Source organism: Helianthus annuus, chromosome 14 (assembly GCF_002127325.2).
Source record: "Helianthus annuus cultivar XRQ/B chromosome 14, HanXRQr2.0-SUNRISE, whole genome shotgun sequence".
Taxonomy (NCBI): Eukaryota; Viridiplantae; Streptophyta; class Magnoliopsida; order Asterales; family Asteraceae; genus Helianthus; species Helianthus annuus.
Window position 1 is genome coordinate 99,640,477 of NC_035446.2, and position 19,441 is coordinate 99,659,917.

At 34.3% G+C, this 19,441-nt stretch overlaps 2 protein-coding genes across 2 annotated transcripts; one reads left to right on the forward strand and one right to left on the reverse strand.

The window, feature by feature from the left end:
- Positions 1–9,978: 9,978 nt before the first annotated feature.
- LOC110908759 lies at positions 9,979–15,241 on the forward strand. The gene is made up of 3 exons (XM_022153733.2): positions 9,979–10,387; positions 12,519–12,863; positions 14,567–15,241. The coding sequence occupies exons 1-3, from the start codon at positions 10,139–10,141 to the stop codon at positions 15,110–15,112; spliced, it is 1,140 nt and encodes a 379-aa protein (XP_022009425.1). The 5' UTR covers positions 9,979–10,138; the 3' UTR covers positions 15,113–15,241.
- Positions 12,463–17,949, reverse strand: LOC110908758. Its single transcript, XM_022153732.2, has 3 exons — positions 17,843–17,949; positions 15,890–17,116; positions 12,463–12,857 (listed from the first exon to the last, which is right to left on the reverse strand). Exon 2 carries the CDS (start codon positions 17,113–17,115, stop codon positions 15,913–15,915), a length of 1,203 nt encoding a protein of 400 aa, XP_022009424.1. The 5' UTR covers position 17,116; positions 17,843–17,949; the 3' UTR covers positions 12,463–12,857; positions 15,890–15,912.
- Between the last annotated feature and the right edge of the window lie 1,492 nt (positions 17,950–19,441).

A 19,441-nucleotide genomic window follows, 5' to 3' on the forward strand; every position in this document is an offset into this window, starting at 1 on the left:
ATATATATATATATATATATATATATATATATATATATATATATATATATATATAGGGGAGTGCTAAAATGAAAACCATCTTCAGTTTTAAGAACCGTGAGAACCACTCTCCACCAATCAGATTACGCCAACAAAAATGGTGTTTTGGTCATTTACTCCAATTGTCTAATCTCTCTCTTTTCATTAATTGTAGCAGACCTTTTATCTCTCCTCTCTCTTTTTTCTTCTCTTTAAAATTCATTTTTGATATCTTTTGTTTTGTTTTGTTCTGTTCTGTTTTGTTCTTATTCTTAACATACATGAGTGCCCATTTTTTGTATGGTATAGAACTATAAAGCTACTATTCGTTTGTCTAATTTGCAGGAACCACTCTCCTCTCTCTTCTTTCTTCTCATCGAGAGACATACAAAACCTGCAACACCCCCTGTTTCCGGCGACAACCACCAGCCAAACACCCCCCTCCGTCTCTACAGTAATCGCCGGCCACCCCCTGTTTTATCCCCTGTTTCCGGCGACAACCACCTGCCAAACACCCCCTATTTTATCCCCTGTTTCCACCAGCCACCCCCTTTTTCTCGTTTTTTCCGATGATGGATGAGCTTAGATGAAGGTGATGATGAATCGAGAGAGTTTGAGCAGAGAAGAAGAGAGGGGGAAGCGGCGGAGCCGGCGACGGCATCACCGCCGTGACGACGACGGTGGTGTTCTTGTTTACTACCAGCTTCCGGTATCACCCCCACCCGGTTCTCTTTATTTTATTTTATTATTTTTTTTAAAAAAAATTTATGATTGTGTTGTTGATGATGTTCACGGTGACGGCGGTGGAGGCCCGGCGACCTCCCCATTCTTCCGTCTACAGTGGCGGCAGAGGTGGTGGTTATCATCTTCAACTGGCTTTGTTTTGATTTATTTCGGGTCAGATTCAAGTTGGTTCAACTTCAAGTTTGGCGGTGATTCGAGTTACGGTTCAGACTAGTGTTCGGGTTTTACGGGTCAACAGTCAAAGTTTCGGGTTTGGTCAAACCTGGTCAAAGTCAGGTTTGACTGGTTCGGGTCAACTGGTCAACGACGGTCAAAGCCAGACCCGGTAAAAGTTTAAGCGGCGCGAAATCTTATTAGTTTTAAATTATTACCGTGCAAAACGAGCTCGAACCGAATAATTTGACGAATTATTAGTTAATATTTACTTGGATTTACTAATTATTTCGTTTATATAAATTGATTATACATACATATTTGTTGAGTAATTGTTGAATTTTGAAAAATAATGACAACTTGTGTTGTCGGGGCGTCCAAAAACAGAGGAAACTATGCCCATTTTTTTGTAACGTAAAACATAAAACGTAAACTTTTTAAGGTAAAACGTAAAAAGTAAACTTTTTAACGTAAAACGTAAAACGTAAACTTTTTAACGTAAAACGTAAAACGTAAAATTTTTAACGTAAAACGTAAACTTTTTAACGTAAAACGTAAACTTTTTAACGGAAAACGAAAAACGTAAAACGTAAACTTTTATGTTAAAACTATTTAACGTAAAACGTAAAACTTTTTCTATGTAAATTGTAAAACGTAAAAAAACCGTGTGATAAAACGGCGCCTAAACAAGGGCCGTGAATGCAGGGCATAAAAACGCCGCGAAAACGGGACGTAAAAAACGACGCGTTAAAACAGGACGTAAAAACGGCGCGTTAAAAAAGCGATGCTTGAAAAGGCGAGCGTGCAAAAACGACGCGTTAAAAATCGATGCGTGAAAAAGTCGGGCGTAAAAACGGCGGGCAAAAACCGGCGCACAAAAAAAATTATTTTGTTAAAAAAATTTGAATTTAAAAATGCTTTTAATAAAAAAATTTTGTTTAAAAAATAAAAAGTAATATAATAAAACAAAAAAGCAATAAAAAATAATAAAGACAAAAAGACAAAAAAAGTAATTTTACTAAACTATCCTTTTAGATTAGAATATTAAAGTCATAATAAGACAAAATGTATTTAATATTAATTTTAGTAACTTTTAATCTCATCCATCCATCTTGTTGATTTAGTGGCTATAAAGTGGTTCTCTCGGTTCTTACAACTGAGGTGGTTTTTCATTTTAGCGCTCTCCTATATATATGTAGGGGACCGCTAGAATGAGAATCACATTGAGTTGTAAGAACCGCGAGAACCACACCGTGCGGGGCGAGGTGGACCAATTTTTTTTTTCAAAAACGTAGATGCATGTATTATAAACACATTCGTAAAAAAAAAATTTTAAAAAATGTCGTGCGTGTAGTTTTTTACACCACAAGTTTGTGGTTTACGAGTTCCAACTCGTAAACCACAAACTTGTGGTGTAAAAAACTACACGCACGACATTTTTTAAAAAAAAAATTTTTACGAATGTGTTTATAATACATGCATCTACGTTTTTGAAAAAAAAAATTGCTCCACCTCGCCCCGGATCAAGTAGTTCTCGCGGTTCTTACAACTCGAGGTGGTTCTCATTTTAGCAGCCCCCTATATATATATATATATATATATATATATATATATATATATATATATATATAGAGAGAGAGAGAGAGAGAGAGAGAGAGAAAGTATATCGTACATTATGACTTAAAGTACTTCACGTACAACAACGTGCGTGATTTGTTATATAACATGCGTGATTAATGTTTTCAATATGCGTGATTATTGTGTTTCAACAAGCATGATTTTGGATTTTTGAGTTATAACGTGCGTGATTTTAAAATGAACGTGCGTAATTATATGTCGTACGTGATGTACGTTAAGCCGTAATGTACGTTAATCTTCCTCTCTCTCTATATATATTGGTGTTCTTTATTAAGGTGTTCTTTCTGTACATCACACCTATCACTCCTAACAACCACCACTTCTAACCTCTACACCATCACCACCCATTACAACTTAATTGAATCAAACAAAATAATAAAAAATAAATCTAAAGCTAAATGTATCAGCTTTCCGACTTATATAATCTCACCACCACAACCATCACCGGTAAGGGGAGGCGGGGCGGTCCGTGATGGACCTCCCGCCACGCGTTATTGTATCACGCACACCGCCGTCGCTGCCTTTATCACGCGTTGAATTGAAAACGCGTTGAGATGATAACGCGTTGATTTCTTTTGTTTTGCAGAGATTGTTTTGTCGTTTATATAATTGAATTAATAGAAGTTTGATGAAAAGTGCAAATAGCCCCTCAACTTTTGTTAGCTATTTTTAAATAGCTATTTTCTATCACTAGTGACCACCCCCACTACAATTCTATCACTAGTGATAGAATAGTGGCTGATGGCATGGCAGGAGATGATTGGATATTGTGAGTGATAGAATTCTATCACTAGTGACCATCCCCTCCCCTAACCACATGCAAAATCACTTCCTCAAGTAACCAACACAAATTACAAATACAAATAGAAATCGTAAAGGTAACCTAGCTACATACATACAAATGAGAATTGTAAACATGTAACACAAATAGCAAAAAAATGATCAACTAGGAAAGGGGGTACAATCTCCTCTTAACACACGTACATGTCTTACAATATATGTACACACACTCACATATATAGTTGTAAATGAAGTGATGTTTCGTGGAAAGCTCATTTATGATCGTTTGATTTAATAGATTAATGAACATAAACTACACTTTATTTGCTTAAGAGAACAAACACAAACATAGGTACATTCATTCTTTTACATTCCTGAATGTTAGTTTAGATCCATTCATTAAATTTATTTATGATTGTTCATTTGTTTGTTTAGGTCCGTTCATTTTCGTTCGTTACGCGTATATCATCAATGGTGAATTGATGATCATATAAAGAAACTCAAGCTTGTGTTTTCTAAAAGATTTTGGATAATGTTGTAACTTTGACTTTATTTTTGGATCATCAACTTGTATAAGGCCACTTTTAACTTAATTTATGAATATTGATGTTTATGATTAAAAATATTGGATTTTTATTAAAATTTAACCCATGTTGGCTTGCGTTTGTTAATTTGTCTATTTGTGTTAACTTATCTATTTGTGTTAACTTATGTTCGTTTAACACGTATTACAAAATAACAAACATGAGCAAGTTCATTTGCTTCTTGAACCAACAAAAACAAGTAGATATAGCCCTACACAAGATCATGTTAATCGCTTATGTGGTTGTATTCATCTATTTCAATAATCAAAGTTAAACAAACGAACAAAAAATCACGTTAATGTTTCGTTTATTTACAACCCTACGTCCCTACACACATGGAAAAGAGATGAATAGGAGGATGGAGGGCACAATGAAGATCGTGAGTACACTTGAAAAGGGTATGTGATTCAGTGTGGATTATTCTATTTATTAAATTTTCAAGTAATAGTTTATTATTTAGGCATTTTTCATAGTTGCCTTTTAGAATTAGATATACAAGTATACTGTTATTTTATGTAAAAAGAGCTTTTAAAAAAAATGTTATATACAAGTAGTATAACTATTATTTTATGTAAAAAAGAGCTTTTAAAAAATGCTATGTACAAGTAGTATAACCAACGGTTATTAAAGTCTTTAAAAAAGCATTGATGAAAATTTATATGAAGTTTAGAGGATAAAAGTTTGGGGTTACAACGACCTTTTTAAGTATTAACTTACAAGTTCAAACCGACTCAAGTCTGAATTTGATTGAGCTCGAGTTTCACTCGTTTGAAGATGTATAAAGTTCGAACTTGACTTGTTTCGAGCCTGTATAAATCTATAGTTCGATCATGAGTTAGTTATAACCTTGAGTTTGACTCGGCTTATCATCTAATTATTTTTTGTGTGTGTATAATTATCTTATTATGACAACTATAAATTTATACAACATGGTAATATTAGTGTTCATATCATAATTATATATATAATATCCATAAGCACGGGAGTTAAATTAAGTCCGTTGTATAAAGATCGGATTCATTTATAAAACAAACTCCAACTTATATTTGAGTTCCCCTCGAGTGTATATAAATTTGATAAAAAATAAATAAAAGGTTCACATACCTAACGAAAGGTAGTAAAATGTTACTTTCAAATTTTGAAATAATTAATAATCCAAAACTAGTTAGAAAAAGAAAAAAAAAAAAAAAAGAAGAAGAAAGTGTAGTTAGAAGAAGAGAATTGAAGGAAACAGGATACACCAAGAATGGGTATAGTGGCGCAAATGGTATTTGGATGAAGACGCCTTGCCTTCCTTGCCTCCCTTAAAAGCACCATTTCTCACCCCGACCCCCACCCACCCCACCCTACCCTACCCTGCATTTAAAATATCGTTTTCATTAAAACTTAATAAAGTTTCTAATAATAAATTCGAAGGACGTGGTGTGCTAGACTAGTGGTAAGGTATCTCCTTTTTATCCATAAGATGAAGGGTTCAAATACTGTAAAGATGTTAGTATAGAAACATTTAAGAGTACGTTAGTTTGTTGTTAAAAAATCATTACTAAATTTAGTGTGACTGCAACAAATTGGTGGATTCGGGATTTTTTTTCATCTATTGAGATAAATAATATGTAACATAGATCATATGTGCCAAAAAATGAGTCATATAATATAATGATAATTTATTTCAATAGTTAATGATTGAGATACTCTTTAATTGCAATAAAACTTGAGACTTATGTTGGATAGTTTTAGAGATATAGATGCTTTATAACTGCAATAAACTGATTTAAGTACACCAATTTTATTAGATTTAGAAGTGTTTAAATCTTATTTTGAAGAGCCATTTATACAGAAGGTGGTTACATTTCAGGAATTTCCATTATTCAGCAACCTAATTGTTTCTGAGACAGTTAGACGTGCATAGGGTGTAAATTAATTCAACTGATGCTCGAGCTCAGCTCATTAAGCTTGACAAGGTTCGAGCACGAGCTCGACCCATTTAAGCATAACCAAGGGCGGATATAGCTTGTAAATAGGGGTAGCCCTCGCTACTCCTTGGCGCTCCGGCGGTAGTGTAAATTTTGGGAAAAACTTGACATTTTTTCGATTTCTACCCCTTTTTTTAAACGTTGCCTCTGTAAGGATTTTCTAGATCCGCCACTAAGCATAACACAGCTCGTTTGTAATCTCGGATCGTTTCGAGCATTATATCTAAAGCTTGCTCTTGGGCCCTTGGCACATGAGAACTTATTAAAACTCGAGCTCAACTTAGGCTCGACTCATTTATTAATTAACTGTAATATATATATATATATATATAGGACAAAGATCCGTTAGGAACCACCCTTTATTGCGAGAACCGCGAGAACCAGTGTGAACACAAACAGTAATACCTAAAAAAATCTAAAAAACACCCAAAAAATTTTATTTTTTATTTTTTTACTATTTTTTATATAAAAATCGCTACTTTTAGTATAAAAAAAAATTTAAATCTTTTTTTTAAAAAAAAAATGTTTTTTTTTTTGCTACTAAAGGTAGCGATTTGAACATAAAAAATAGTAAAAAAATAAAAAAAAATAGATTTTTTTAGGTTTTTTGGGGGTTTAGTTTTTAGCATTTTAGCTTGGGGGTGGGGGGTTAGGTTTTTTTTTTTTTGGGGGGGGGGGGGGGGTGGTTAGGTTTTTTTAGGTTTTTTGAGGGTTTTAGTTTTTAGCATTTAGCTTGGGGGGGGGGGGGTTTAGGTTTTTGGGGGGTGGGGGTTAGGTTTTTTTACGTTTTTTTAGCTATTTTAGGTTGTGTTCACATTGGTTCTCGCGGTTCTCGCAATAAGGTGGTTCTCGCATGAAATTATTTTCATATATATATATATATATATATACACACACACAATATAATATAATTATTTTCATATTAATACACGTTTATTATATCAAATAGAAATTACAATACTTATTTAAATAGTTGGCTTGTTTAGGGTGAACTTGTTTTTTAGACTCCTCGTTTAAACTCTGTTTCATTCAACTTTTTAATGGGCCAATTTTGATACACACTACTAATCTCGTTTGATATCACTATGATGATAGATAACATGAAAGCATGATAATTAACATGAAAGCGGTTAGAAACTCTAAAAGCATGATAATAAAGGTAAAAAGTAGTTACTAAGCTTTTGTTGAGTAAAGTTGAAAGTGGTCCTCAAAGCTTTAAAATCCATACCGACGACTCCAGAAACACCCATACAATATATCTTTTTTTCTAACGATGGAAAATAACTTGCATTAAATATGATTCTAGCAATAAGCTAGAAACAAAGTATACAATCCAGAACCCGACTCAACACATCAGAAACTTAACAAAATTTAAATTATACCATTAATATATCTACATAATACAATATATAGTTTATAACTTCTTTTATTAATTATTTTCTTTCATTAATTAGGCAAAAACATTTTATCCTATCGGCTACGTATATTGAAATTTATCATAAATATATTCTATACATATATAAATTTATCGTGCACATATTGAAATTTATAAATACACTTTATCTTACATATATTAAAAATTATCCTTAACCAAAAATTAGGTTGTCTTAAAAATATATTTATAAATGAGTTACAAGTTTAATTAGTTAGCTAATTTAGGATAATATGATCAATTAAAATTATATATTAACCTATATGTCATTACGAGAAATACTAAAGTAAAATTTTTTATTCATTTAAAACTTATTTTTTTAATTCTTACAAAATTCTCTTTTTTATTTTCTTCTCATTTAACTCTCAACACTTAAATTATCCTTCGAAAAACTTCAAAATTTAGTGACTGCGTTAATATTTAAAAAAAAGAAGTGACTGATTGCCATTATTTAAGTAACCTCTCTTTTTTAACAAAGGAATGTTGCACATGAGTTTTGACCACATGCCATGCTTACTTTATAGTTACACTCGTATCCATCATAAGGGTGTAAGGTGTGGTGATTGGCAAAGAGTGGCAAACTAGTTTACCACTCGGTAAACACCGCCGCCAACACTAGTTTGCCACTCAAAGTTTACCAAATCGGTGGTGGCTTGACGATTCGGTGAGGGGAGGAAGGAGAGAGAGAGAGGGTATTGTGGGTGGGGTCCATTCCTATCTCAACCAATCACAACTTTTTCCTTTTTTTAAAAAAAAAAAATAGTTTACCACTTCACCAAGTGTTTAAACCATTGCCAACACTTTTCACAAAAGTTTAAACACTTTTGACCGATTGACATGGCGCGCCCTGATTGGTCGGTTTTTTGGTTTGCCACTCCAAAGTGTTTAACCACTCCCTACACCCTAAGCTTGTTCACAATCTCGTCTCTTATCATAATAAAGCTATTTAACAAAACAGTTACTAGTAACCATCCAACTAATTTTTATTCAGCATTGTATAGTTGATAAATTTCAATATGTACACGCAACAAAGTATTTTGTTTTCTTTTGTCAAGTTACAAAATTTACAAAATAATAATAATAATAATAATAATAATAATAATAATAATAATAATAATAATAATAATAATAATTCTTAAAACTTAACCCAATATTAATGTTTAATTTTTATAACCATAATGTAACATATTATTTAAAGGTAGAAAATACTTTTCTATTGATATTTCTAGATTATATATATGGACATAATAATATGAGCAATAATATGAAACTAGTAGGTATCTAAAAAACTTAACTAAATATATTGTGTATTACATAGAACTCAACTAAAATAATAATAATAATAATAATAATAATAATAATAATAATAATAATAATAATAAATATGTTTAAATTATTAACCATTTATCTATGAAAATTGAAGATTTTAGGTTCGATTTTGTAAGGAGTCTTAAATATTGTGGTACAACATCAACGTGAATTTATTTTAATGAACTTGGAAAGTTTAATATGTAACAAATAAAGAGAACATAAAAAAATAAGTTTAATATGTAACAAATAAAGAGAACATAAAAAAAAATAAAGAGAGGGGGGAATATGGGGCATTGTACTTTTTATTGCACACCCATAAACGCTTATTTATTTCTAAAAGTCTCTACTTTTTATACTCTTTCTGAAAATTCACAAAAAAAAAATGCATTAATAACCCGATTGTATCAAGATTTCATAAGACTTCAAAAGTTAAATTGGGTCTTTCCTAAAAGTTGAAATGATATTTACACTTATAATACTATAATTAATTGCTAATCTATAACTACAATTTCATTATGAAAACTATTAGGCTATAGGGTGTGGTCATGACCCTCATAGTCACCATGATCCTCCACATTGGCGCCATGTCACTCACTTCTAATCCATCATCTAAAACCACTACCCTAAGGGTGTGGTCATGACCCAAACCACTATTTTCTTATTTTAATTATTTTTGTGGAAAAGGAAAATGAAATATTGAAAAAGGAAAGTAGGCTCATGGTTTCCATGGTTTAATTCATGCCAACCATGGTGGATGAAGCAAGGGGATGGTGTAGCAATCCATTAATGATCCTATGTGGCATTAATGACCCAACTCATGCTCCCCACACCTTTAAGAGAGTAAAATGCCAAAATGGCAAAATGTTACTTGAATTTAGGCTATTTTTCCTATTTCAGTAAAAAAAAAAAAATTGGAACATTTTACATCTGGGTCCCTGATGTTTCATTTTTACTGTCATTTTCATCCAACTGGCAAACTCGGTTAGAATTTTCCATTAACTACCCTTTTTTCGGTTTTCTCATTTAAATGAAGCGTATAATCGTCATTTTATGCCATAATATATTTTAAATGAGGAAATCAACAAAAAAAAGAGAATTTAACAGAAAATTCTAACTCAGTTTGCTAATTGGATGAAAATAACAACAAAAATAAAACCTCGATAACTCAGATGCAAAACGTTTCATTTTTTTACTGAAGTGATAAAAGTGGCCTAGCTCAAGGAATTTTTTGCATTTTACTTCGAATAAAATAAAAACATTATTATTATTACTATTACAACATTTTTTCCGCTCAAATCATTGACTTTACTTCATTTAAAATACTGCAACATTTGATATAATTTTTATACGATGAAATGAATCAATCAATAATTCTTTTTTTTCAAGAGAGAGAGAGAGAGAGGAGCATGAGATGCACGTGCAAAGGGAATGGAAAAGAAGTTGTGATGTGCATTTAAGTAGTTTATACTTTGAGACCTCTTTGAAACCGAGAGAGAGAGAGAGAGATGAGTAGTAGTAGCATTGGGAGGGTGAGATTGGCAACATTATCAGAAGAACCCATTGATGAAGATGGAGAGTACAAGCATCATAGCATATGGTACACATCATCAAAGAAAGCACAAACATGGCTCAAAACCTATTTCTCTTTGCCCCATAAACACAAACCCAACAATTATCTCAATGTTCTTTTAAGTGTCTTGGGCTGCCCTTTGTTTCCAGTCTCCCAACTACCCCCACAATCCTCTTTTTCTCAGGTAATGTAACAATCTTATACTTTTAAACTTAACACATCTTATTTAATCTTATTTAAAAGATTTAGTTTTGTTATTCAAAAAGAGTAGCGGCGCAGCTTGTTGCCCGTATACCAACTATCCCGATCTAAATTCTTTGCAAATAATGAAAATCACCTAGTACTTCTTTCAATCATTGTATTGGATTTTGCATTAAAAACTACCACTTTGTTGTTGGTCATAACAAGAAACATCATAATTTATAAAATGAACTTGAATTTTAACAAAAAAAAAAAAACTATGGACATCATCATGTATGTACATGTAAATATTATAATAATTAAAAAAAAGCTTTGAAATCAACAACTTGTGTTTAGAATTGGTACTATCACAATTGTGTGATAAAGTCATAAAAATACCATCACAACTATCTCAATTAATCATGGAGTAAGAATCTTGATCCTCTTTTTGTGGAGACTGGTTTGTTTATAATCACATATGTGTGTATATATTGATTTATTATTGTAAAAATAAAGTTATAATAAAAAGGATAGAGATAAATATGAAAGGTGACATAGAGGAAAAGAGGTGGAAACATGAAGTGGGGTTGTGGGCTGTGTAATACATTATACATAACCAAATTTAAGTAGAGAGTTGAACTACAATACAAAACCGTTATAAACACATGTATATTTTACTTAAAACTTTAATATATTTCCTATCTCTTTACCTCTCCGACCCTCCCATTAAATTTTAAAGTATCACACCACAAATAGATTGTGTTATTGTATATCTCTGTTGAAAACTAAATAGTTGTGTATTAAATTCATCACACTATGAGTTATATATATAATAAAGTTTCATTATATATTAAAGATATATATACTTGCAAACTAGAAAATAAAGTATATAAAATAAGTTAAGAAATGAATATTAAAATACATATATTAAGAATAAAAGTTGAATATAAGGAATACCGAAAAAGGTAGCTTTAAAGTAAGGAAACACTATATTCTTTTACAACAAAAAAAAAAGTAATTTTATCATCTTTAAGTATAAGCTTAAAGATACGTTAAGAAAATAAAAGGTGACGATAAAATAAAAATAGAGATATTAAATTATTATATAAGGGGATTAAAAGAATTTTAATTTTTTTTTTCTTTAATAGTAAATTTGTAGGTACGGGCCTACTAGGTCTAGTGTTTACGTATATAAAGGGTAAAATATATAGTTGAGTAAAAGTTGCAAGTATCAATAAATGCTATTAAGGCCCCTACAGTTTTTGTTTTTGGCTACCAGTCTTTATCTATCTGTGTGCCTTCTTAAATGAACCAACATTTACGTATATAAATTTTCAACCTAACTTTCCAACAAACATTTAACTCTTTCAGGGCTTTAGATTTAACAACAATACAAATAAAACATAAAAACAAATTAAGCTTGTTTTGTTTACCATCTAATCATATTTTAATTCATTAATCATGTAATTACTAAATCCGGCATTGGTCTAGCAAGGTTGCATCTTTACAAAACCCAACCGCCAACTTTGGTGGCTCACATGCTTGGTTTTAAAAAGCATGAGGCCCTCCGAGGCATTTAGGTCCCGAAACCCTGAAGAGTAAGGTGTGAGCCCAAAGATTTTATGTACAACTAAAAGTTGGACTTTTTTAAGTAAACCAGTTATAACCTCTTTCATCCTTTTGGTTTTTTACATGTCGGCCTCTTCCTGACCCTAACTATGACCAATTTTGACCCGTGCGTGTATGAAGCGTATCCACAAGCACTTTTTTTTTATAAAACCAAACAATCTACAATTCAACAGGTCAACCCGATCTAAAAACTACCTAACAAACAAACTTAAGAGAGGAGGTAAGAATCAACGGGTTGCTACTAGTTTATCTTTAGTTCAAAAGAAATCGGTTAGTCCACTTATGCTTGATCCATTAGTTAATTGGTTTAGCTAGTCAGATGGCCGGTTTGGTCCGATTTTCAAAACAATTAACTGTACTAGTAGACCTTTGTGTTATTATACATGTTTGTGAAAGAATCATATTGTCCTCTGTGCATGAAAGTGTTTCAGTTTATCCACTGCAACAAACTTGATTAATAAAAAATGTATAAATATTTAACAATTGAACTGAATCGTTTTTGCTAGGTTTCATCGTCGTCACAATACATAATACAACACTTCATAGCAGCCACGGGTTGCCGGAAACTAGAAGGAACAGTAAGAAACATGTATGTCACAGGAAAAGTTACAATGGCCATGGTGGATGAACTCAGCTCAAACGGGTCAACGACCATTAGTAATATCCGAGTGTCACAAAAGGGTTGTTTTGTTATGTGGCAAATGGTACCAAACAAATGGTTAATTGAACTCGTTGTTGGCGGCCACAAGGTGGTTGCTGGCAGTGATGGTAACGTTGCTTGGCGGCATACACCGTGGCTTGGGTCTCATGCTGCCAAAGGAGGTGTTCGCCCTCTCCGTCGCGCTCTACAGGCAAGAACATATATGAGCATGTTTATTAACATTTTACGGTTAAAGTAAGCAAAAAATAAAAAAAAATAAAAAAAAGAAAGGAAAACATGTAAACAATTATGGAACAAAATCTATAAACACTAAAATTACACATTTAAATAGAACTTAACTAATATAGTTCAATATTTTAGCATCAAGCGCTTGAGCCCCTTTAACAGAGTTCTCATGTTCAAATCCGGCGTACACTAGTTTTCTGTCTTTTTTTCTTTTTTGAACGGCAAATTTGGATCACTGACGGACCACTGGAGTATCATCGTGCCACCAGCGGAACCACCTGATCACATCCATCTCCACTAGGCATAATGCCTATACACCAATTCAGAAGGAAACCCAACAAATATGGGAAAAACCCCCCTTGTGGGAATCGAACTCAGGACCTATTGGTCCCAAAGCTTTATCCCACTTTCAAGATGCCACTAGGCTATAAAGCAATGGGCACTAGTTTTCTATCTTTACTCTTTAACCCTCCTTGAAAGCCACCCGCCAAGCGTAAGCCTTGTTTTACCCAATGTTTTCAGAACTGGACTGGACGTCAAACCAGTATTTTTACCTGTCCACTGGTCGGGATTGGATTGATTGGATGTAAAAATTGGGTTATGTCGTAAATATTATAAAAGTAAACAAGGTAAAATTAGGAAAATTTAAACAAAATCTGGTCCAGCCCCAAAAAAATCTGGTTCAACCACCCGGTTTTCCAGTCCGACTGCCGGTTCCCGGGCCAACCAGCCGGTCCGAATCAAATCCGGTCTGATAGGGTGCACCTGACCCCGGTCCGTTCCAAAAGGCCGGGACGGTCCGGTTTTCAAAACATTGGTTTACCCGATATCATTGGTTAGCAGAGTATTGGTGGTGTCCCCTAAGTTTTCCAAAAACGCATTCTCAGGGTTAAAGTAAATATATTTTAGTATGAATGAGAAAGCTTATAATTGACCCATCAACTTTTTGATTGATTTTATGACGTTATTCCTCTGTAATTCTTCTAGAATTAGATATTTAAAATGAAAGTAGAAAGTGGGAAACAGCTTTAGCAAGTGGCCCAGTTTGGTGGGTGTGGTTAAGTCATTTTCCAAATTTGTAAGGTATCTCAATATTCTTCAACTACCTTTTCTTTTCCAATGGATTCTCACTGTCAAGGATCAATATCACATGTATAAGGATGGTCCACAGGCTTATAAAGTTAACAGAATCAGTCCCTGTGAATTCCCAATCATTTAAATTAATTCACAACTTGGCCCTAGCAGTCACCTTTTACTTACAAGTGGCCCTCCAAGAGTTAGTTGAAAATTATTAAAATAATATACATGTGTGCATGTAATATAACAAAATTCAAATGGGCATTTAGCACACACATAGACAAATGTATAGTCAAATATCAAGCATTGAACATGTAGTTATGAATAGATTAATATGTATATAACATTTTACCGAACATGAGACAACGACGGTTAGTGAAATGTCGATTTGGGTACGGTTAGAGTTATATCAATTATGAGTAGATGTTAAGTATTAGTCTTTATAGTGATGATAATGGTTGGTGCAATGTAACATACAGACAATTTGCAAGCATGTATATCACTTTAGCTCCTTCTATTTTGGCATAATAACACTTTAGCTCCTTCTATTTTGGCATAATAACACTTTAGCTCCTTCTATTTTGCATGCAGGGCTTAGATCCTATGGCAGTGGCAAGTGTGTTTTCTGAAGCACAATACATGGGAGAAAAACGAATCGGGGATGTCGATTGCTTCGTGTTAAAGTTATCAGCAGATGATGCTGATCTGGCGGACCGAAGCGACAGTACTGCAGAGATGATTAAGCATGTAATGTTTGGTTATTTTAGCCAAAAAAACGGGTTATTGGTGAACTTAGAGGACTCTTATTTAACCAGGGTTCAAGTACCGGGTTCGTTCCCTATGTACTGGGAAACATATATGGCTACAAAGATTGAGGACTACCGAATTGTTGAGGGTGTGATGATAGCACATTCGGGCCAATCAGACGTGATAATCACAAGATTCGGAGATAACTTGAGGGCGGGGCCCGTTATTACAAGGATGGAAGAGAAGTGGACCATTGATGATCTGGCATTCAATGTACCGGGCCTATCGATGGATTGTTTTATTCCCCCGGAAGAACTACATAAGGATTATACAGAAGAAAATCATGATTGGAGATCAACTTTGAACGGATCATCTTCTTTATCGATATGATCAAAGTTTACGATATCAATAAAACTGTTTTCTATCACTGGAATTGAGCTTATAACTTTGTAAACTGTGAATTGTATGTATAATGTATATTGTTTTATATTTCTTAATTTGTAGTTTCCAGTTGACTTTTTCGCCCCTTTTTCCACTGTTGACATAGTATGATAGTGAGGGCTGCAAATGAACCAAATGTTCAGCGAACAATTCGTGAACTGTTTGGCGGGAAGTTCGTGTGTGTTCGTTCGTTTAATAAATGAACGAACACGAACAAGAAATTTCATTCGTTTAGTTAAATGAACGAACATGAACAAAGGTTGTGTTGGTTCATTTATGTTCGTGAACATTCGGACGTGTTCGATAGTTCATTAGTGTTTTTAGTTTTTATATTTTATTTAAATAATTCAAAATTCCGACAAATAAAATATTTATTAAGTATCAGTGTATTTTATGTTCTGTTCATGAACATTCGTTTGTGTTCATGAACATTCATTTGTGTTCGTTACCTCAAATTAACAAACGAACACGAACACGTTCATTTCCTAACAAACAAACAAACACGAACCAGGTCTTGTTCGTGTTCGTCCAGTTCGTTTGCAGCCCTAATGATAGTATCAATCAAGGGGGACACTATGTTGTTTCATATATTCTAGTAATAACTGAAAGTGGCATGGATCTTTGATTTCTTTCCAGAAATTTATTCTTTCGTAGTGATGTTAGCGAAATAAATAGCGCGCTACAATTCTAGCTGAAAATATGACATATAAATAAAAAAATACTTACTTGAATAATTATGGAAAGAAAAGTCAAAATTCAAATGATCGGTTTTTGTAGTCGAGAGTCCAATCAGAGTCCGCAGACGCAATGAGTCCACCACCGTCAGTGCATATAGACTCAGCACAAGGGTTGGCTCGAACAGGTGACGATTCTTTGACTTTTCCATCAACTCTTACGTCACGATCAAGAAGCTTATAAGACTTCAACACTTGATCAGCCTCGTTTTCTTCATCAGACAACAATCTACAACAATCCAAATCTTCCTTATCAGAAACACTACTTATGAGTGCATCCCTCCATGATACTCGCATCTCTGACATTGACACATTTCCCGAAGTTGAGTTGGAGATTAATGACTCGTGAACACTTGAGTTTTCTCTAAGACGGTTTACGTTTCTATGATCAGAAGGTGAGGGTGAATCTGTCAACTCAAAACTTAACCTAGGTGGGTCCCACGGTGATGAATTGTCATACGGAGACAAGCTTTCACGTTGAGGAATATCTGTCACCTGATCAAGTTCGGATTCAAACCGACATTTCGGTTGAATGCCGTCTTTCAGCCAAGATAAACTCGCGTGTCGTTCTAAACTCGAATCTGAGTTTGGTGTTTGCATAATATTCTCACTACCTAACGAGTCTGCAGAAAATGGAGAACATTCGTTGAAATCAAACGATGATAGTCGCTCTTCTAGTGAAACAGCAGGTTCGTGATTGACGGTGGCAACAACATCTTCGTTCACATCTTTATCTGCATTAGATGGTGACAAATGCCAACTAACGGATGCTTCAACAGGCGGAAACGGAATCAACGAGTGTCGAGATTTTGTAACCATTCCTTGCCTTGTTTTACCGACTGAAAGAATTCCCCTAGCTTTGCATTTTCTTCTGTCGGTGACACCTGAAATTACATGTCCCGCACCGTAACAAGCAGAAGGTGCAGCTCCTGAAACTAGCACCGAATGACATAAATTGGATTGGATTTCGGGAGACACGGATGGTTCAGCTGGGGGCGTTTTTGTGGTAGTGGTGCTTGAGCTTTGTCCGTTAGACTTTGCAGAATTGGTACAGTTTAAAACCGACCCACATGGAATCTTGGTAACAGGAGTATGATCTTCAACACTGTTCTTGTTATTGATGATGAAACCAGGAAAGAGGACGACGTCATTCTGTGATCGATTCATATTATTATTATTATTATTAGAATTTTCAGATCCAGATGCTGGCTGTGCCATCCTGCAGAAATAAAAAAAAAGTAATTCTTGGTCACTATCAGACCACAATGAAAGTATAAAACAGCCACATTTGTCTTAACCAATCTATCCACACTAGCCCAATCAAAATACCAATATCGTAATTCATAAGCTCACATAAACCATTGGCATGATTTTCTCACAATTACCAAGCTGTCAACAAATCAGATCAAACTTACTATATGCTTATAATATCATGAGCACATAATGCAGTATAATAAAAGAAATACTATAAAAACTTTAAGAAAAACTACTGACATATTGGGGAAATATCCGTTACAAACTTACGCCAATTTAGCATATTTCAAATTTTCAAAAAGTGAATCACAGTCTGTAGCATTAATATCCTGAATAATAGTGAGGACATTGTTGGATTAGAGGCTGTGAAACACTGGTGAACAAATTAGCATTGTTATATTTAGCTTATGAAATGCTTAAGCAGTGATATTAAGCACACATTCTTCACAGTGAGGTATCTATCTATCTATCTATCAAGTCTGCGGTCAGTAATTAGAGTTAAGAGTTGATGATGATAGTACAGGACACAACAATTTCAGAAATCAGTAACATAAGCAGAGATTCAAATTAAAAGTAGCTTCAATGCGAATTCAGCCCTAATAACAACAATACTTGATTTTCAATCAAAATGAGACAGACAAATTAACAAATCAGGTAAATGAGTTAGAAAACAAGACAGATCGAAACTTACCTCAAGTTATGGCAGATTTGGGGTTAGGGCACAAATAAAGGGGGAAATGCCGGTCAACTCAACTGAGACACTATTTCAAATCCTAAAGTCCGCCATTGGCTGGCTAATCTAGTGTTTGTATTTTTTTAAAGATAAAAGAGTAAACTGTCATTTTGGTTCCTGTGGTTTGGTCAGTTTTGCCACTTTAGTCCAAATTTCAAACTTATTACATCTAGGGCCCTGTGTTTTGCATTTTATTGCCATTTAGTCCAAAATCCAAAAACCCTATTTTTTTACCGTTGCAACCTCCTATTTTGTCCTGTAGTGCAGGGGCATTTTGGTCCATGTTAATTTATTATAACATTTCAGTAATTAATAACATCTATCTTCAAGAACATCATCAAACTTCATCATCAAAACCCAAAAAATCAAGAACATCGTCAAACTTCATCATCAAAACCCAGAAAATCAAGAACATCATCTTGAAGAAAATCAAGAACCCAGAACAAAACCAGAAACCATCACAAAAACAAAACCGATTTGTAAAAAGAAACGAGGCTCGGATCTGTATCTTCAAGAACATCATCAAACATCAACATCAAAACCCAGAAAATCAAGAACATCATCTTTAAGAAAATCAAAAACCGATTTGTAAAAAGAAACGAGGCTCCAACAACAAATCAAAACCGCCATGGCTGCAAACAGAGGTTGCAAGCGCACTTGCCCTCCTCCGATTCTGCCACGCCAAGCTGCGAAAAATCTCAAATGCTGACCCAATTTTGACTCGGATTAGGTGAAATCATCACAGCCTCGCAGTTTACTAAAAAAAAATCCACTGAATCACATAAAAGTAATCCAAACTCGCACCCCCTGCAACCACATCCGATGAACCTGCAAGTCCCTGCAACCACCCACTCGCACCCCCTGAAACCACATCCGATGAACCTGCAACTCCCTGCAACCACCCTCTCGCACCCCCTGCAACCACTGCCCCTCTCTCTTAATCCGGTGAGCACCTCCACCCAAAAAACGACTGGGCAAACACTATAGGGTTAGGGTTTACCATGTGTTCTTGAGGCGGAGATCTGTGTGTTCTTAGGGTTAGGGCTTTCGAGCGTTTGAGCTTCGATTTGAGCACCAGCAGCGTTTAAGCTTCGATTTACCATGTGTTTTCGAGCGTTGCGGTATTTTAGAGAGAGAGAGAGCAGGTCATTTTAGAGAGAGAGAGAGAGAGCAGATTTGGAGGCGGTGAGATGGTGGTGGGGATGATGCGATGGTGGGGGTGGTGGTGGTGTGGTGGTGGTATTTTAGAGAGAGAGCAGATTTTATGTTGAGAGAGAGAGATAGAGAGAGATGTCTGAGATGAGGTTGAAGATGATGATCTAAGGGTTTTATTATAAATGAGTTATTATAAAGAGATAATAAATCTAAAATGACCAAAATGCCCCTGAGGGTAAAGACAAAATAGCAGGTCATTAATGGGAAATCTGGTCAAATTTGAAATTTGGACCAAAATGGCAACAAAAACCAAACCACAGGGCCCTGGATGTAATAAGTTTGAGATTTGGACTAAAGTGGCAAAACTGGCCAAACCACAGGGACCAAAATGGCAATTTACTC

Bases quoted from the DNA above. Each gene is read 5' to 3' on its own strand.
- LOC110908759 (XM_022153733.2), top strand. From the start codon at position 10,139: ATGAGTAGTAGTAGCATTGGGAGGGTGAGATTGGCAACATTATCAGAA. The intron at 10,388-12,518 runs GTAATGTAACAA...CGTTTTTGCTAG, and splicing joins CACAATCCTCTTTTTCTCAG to GTTTCATCGTCGTCACAATA. The intron at 12,864-14,566 runs GCAAGAACATAT...TTTTGCATGCAG, and splicing joins CTCTCCGTCGCGCTCTACAG to GGCTTAGATCCTATGGCAGT.
- LOC110908758 (XM_022153732.2), bottom strand. From the start codon at position 17,115: ATGGCACAGCCAGCATCTGGATCTGAAAATTCTAATAATAATAATAAT.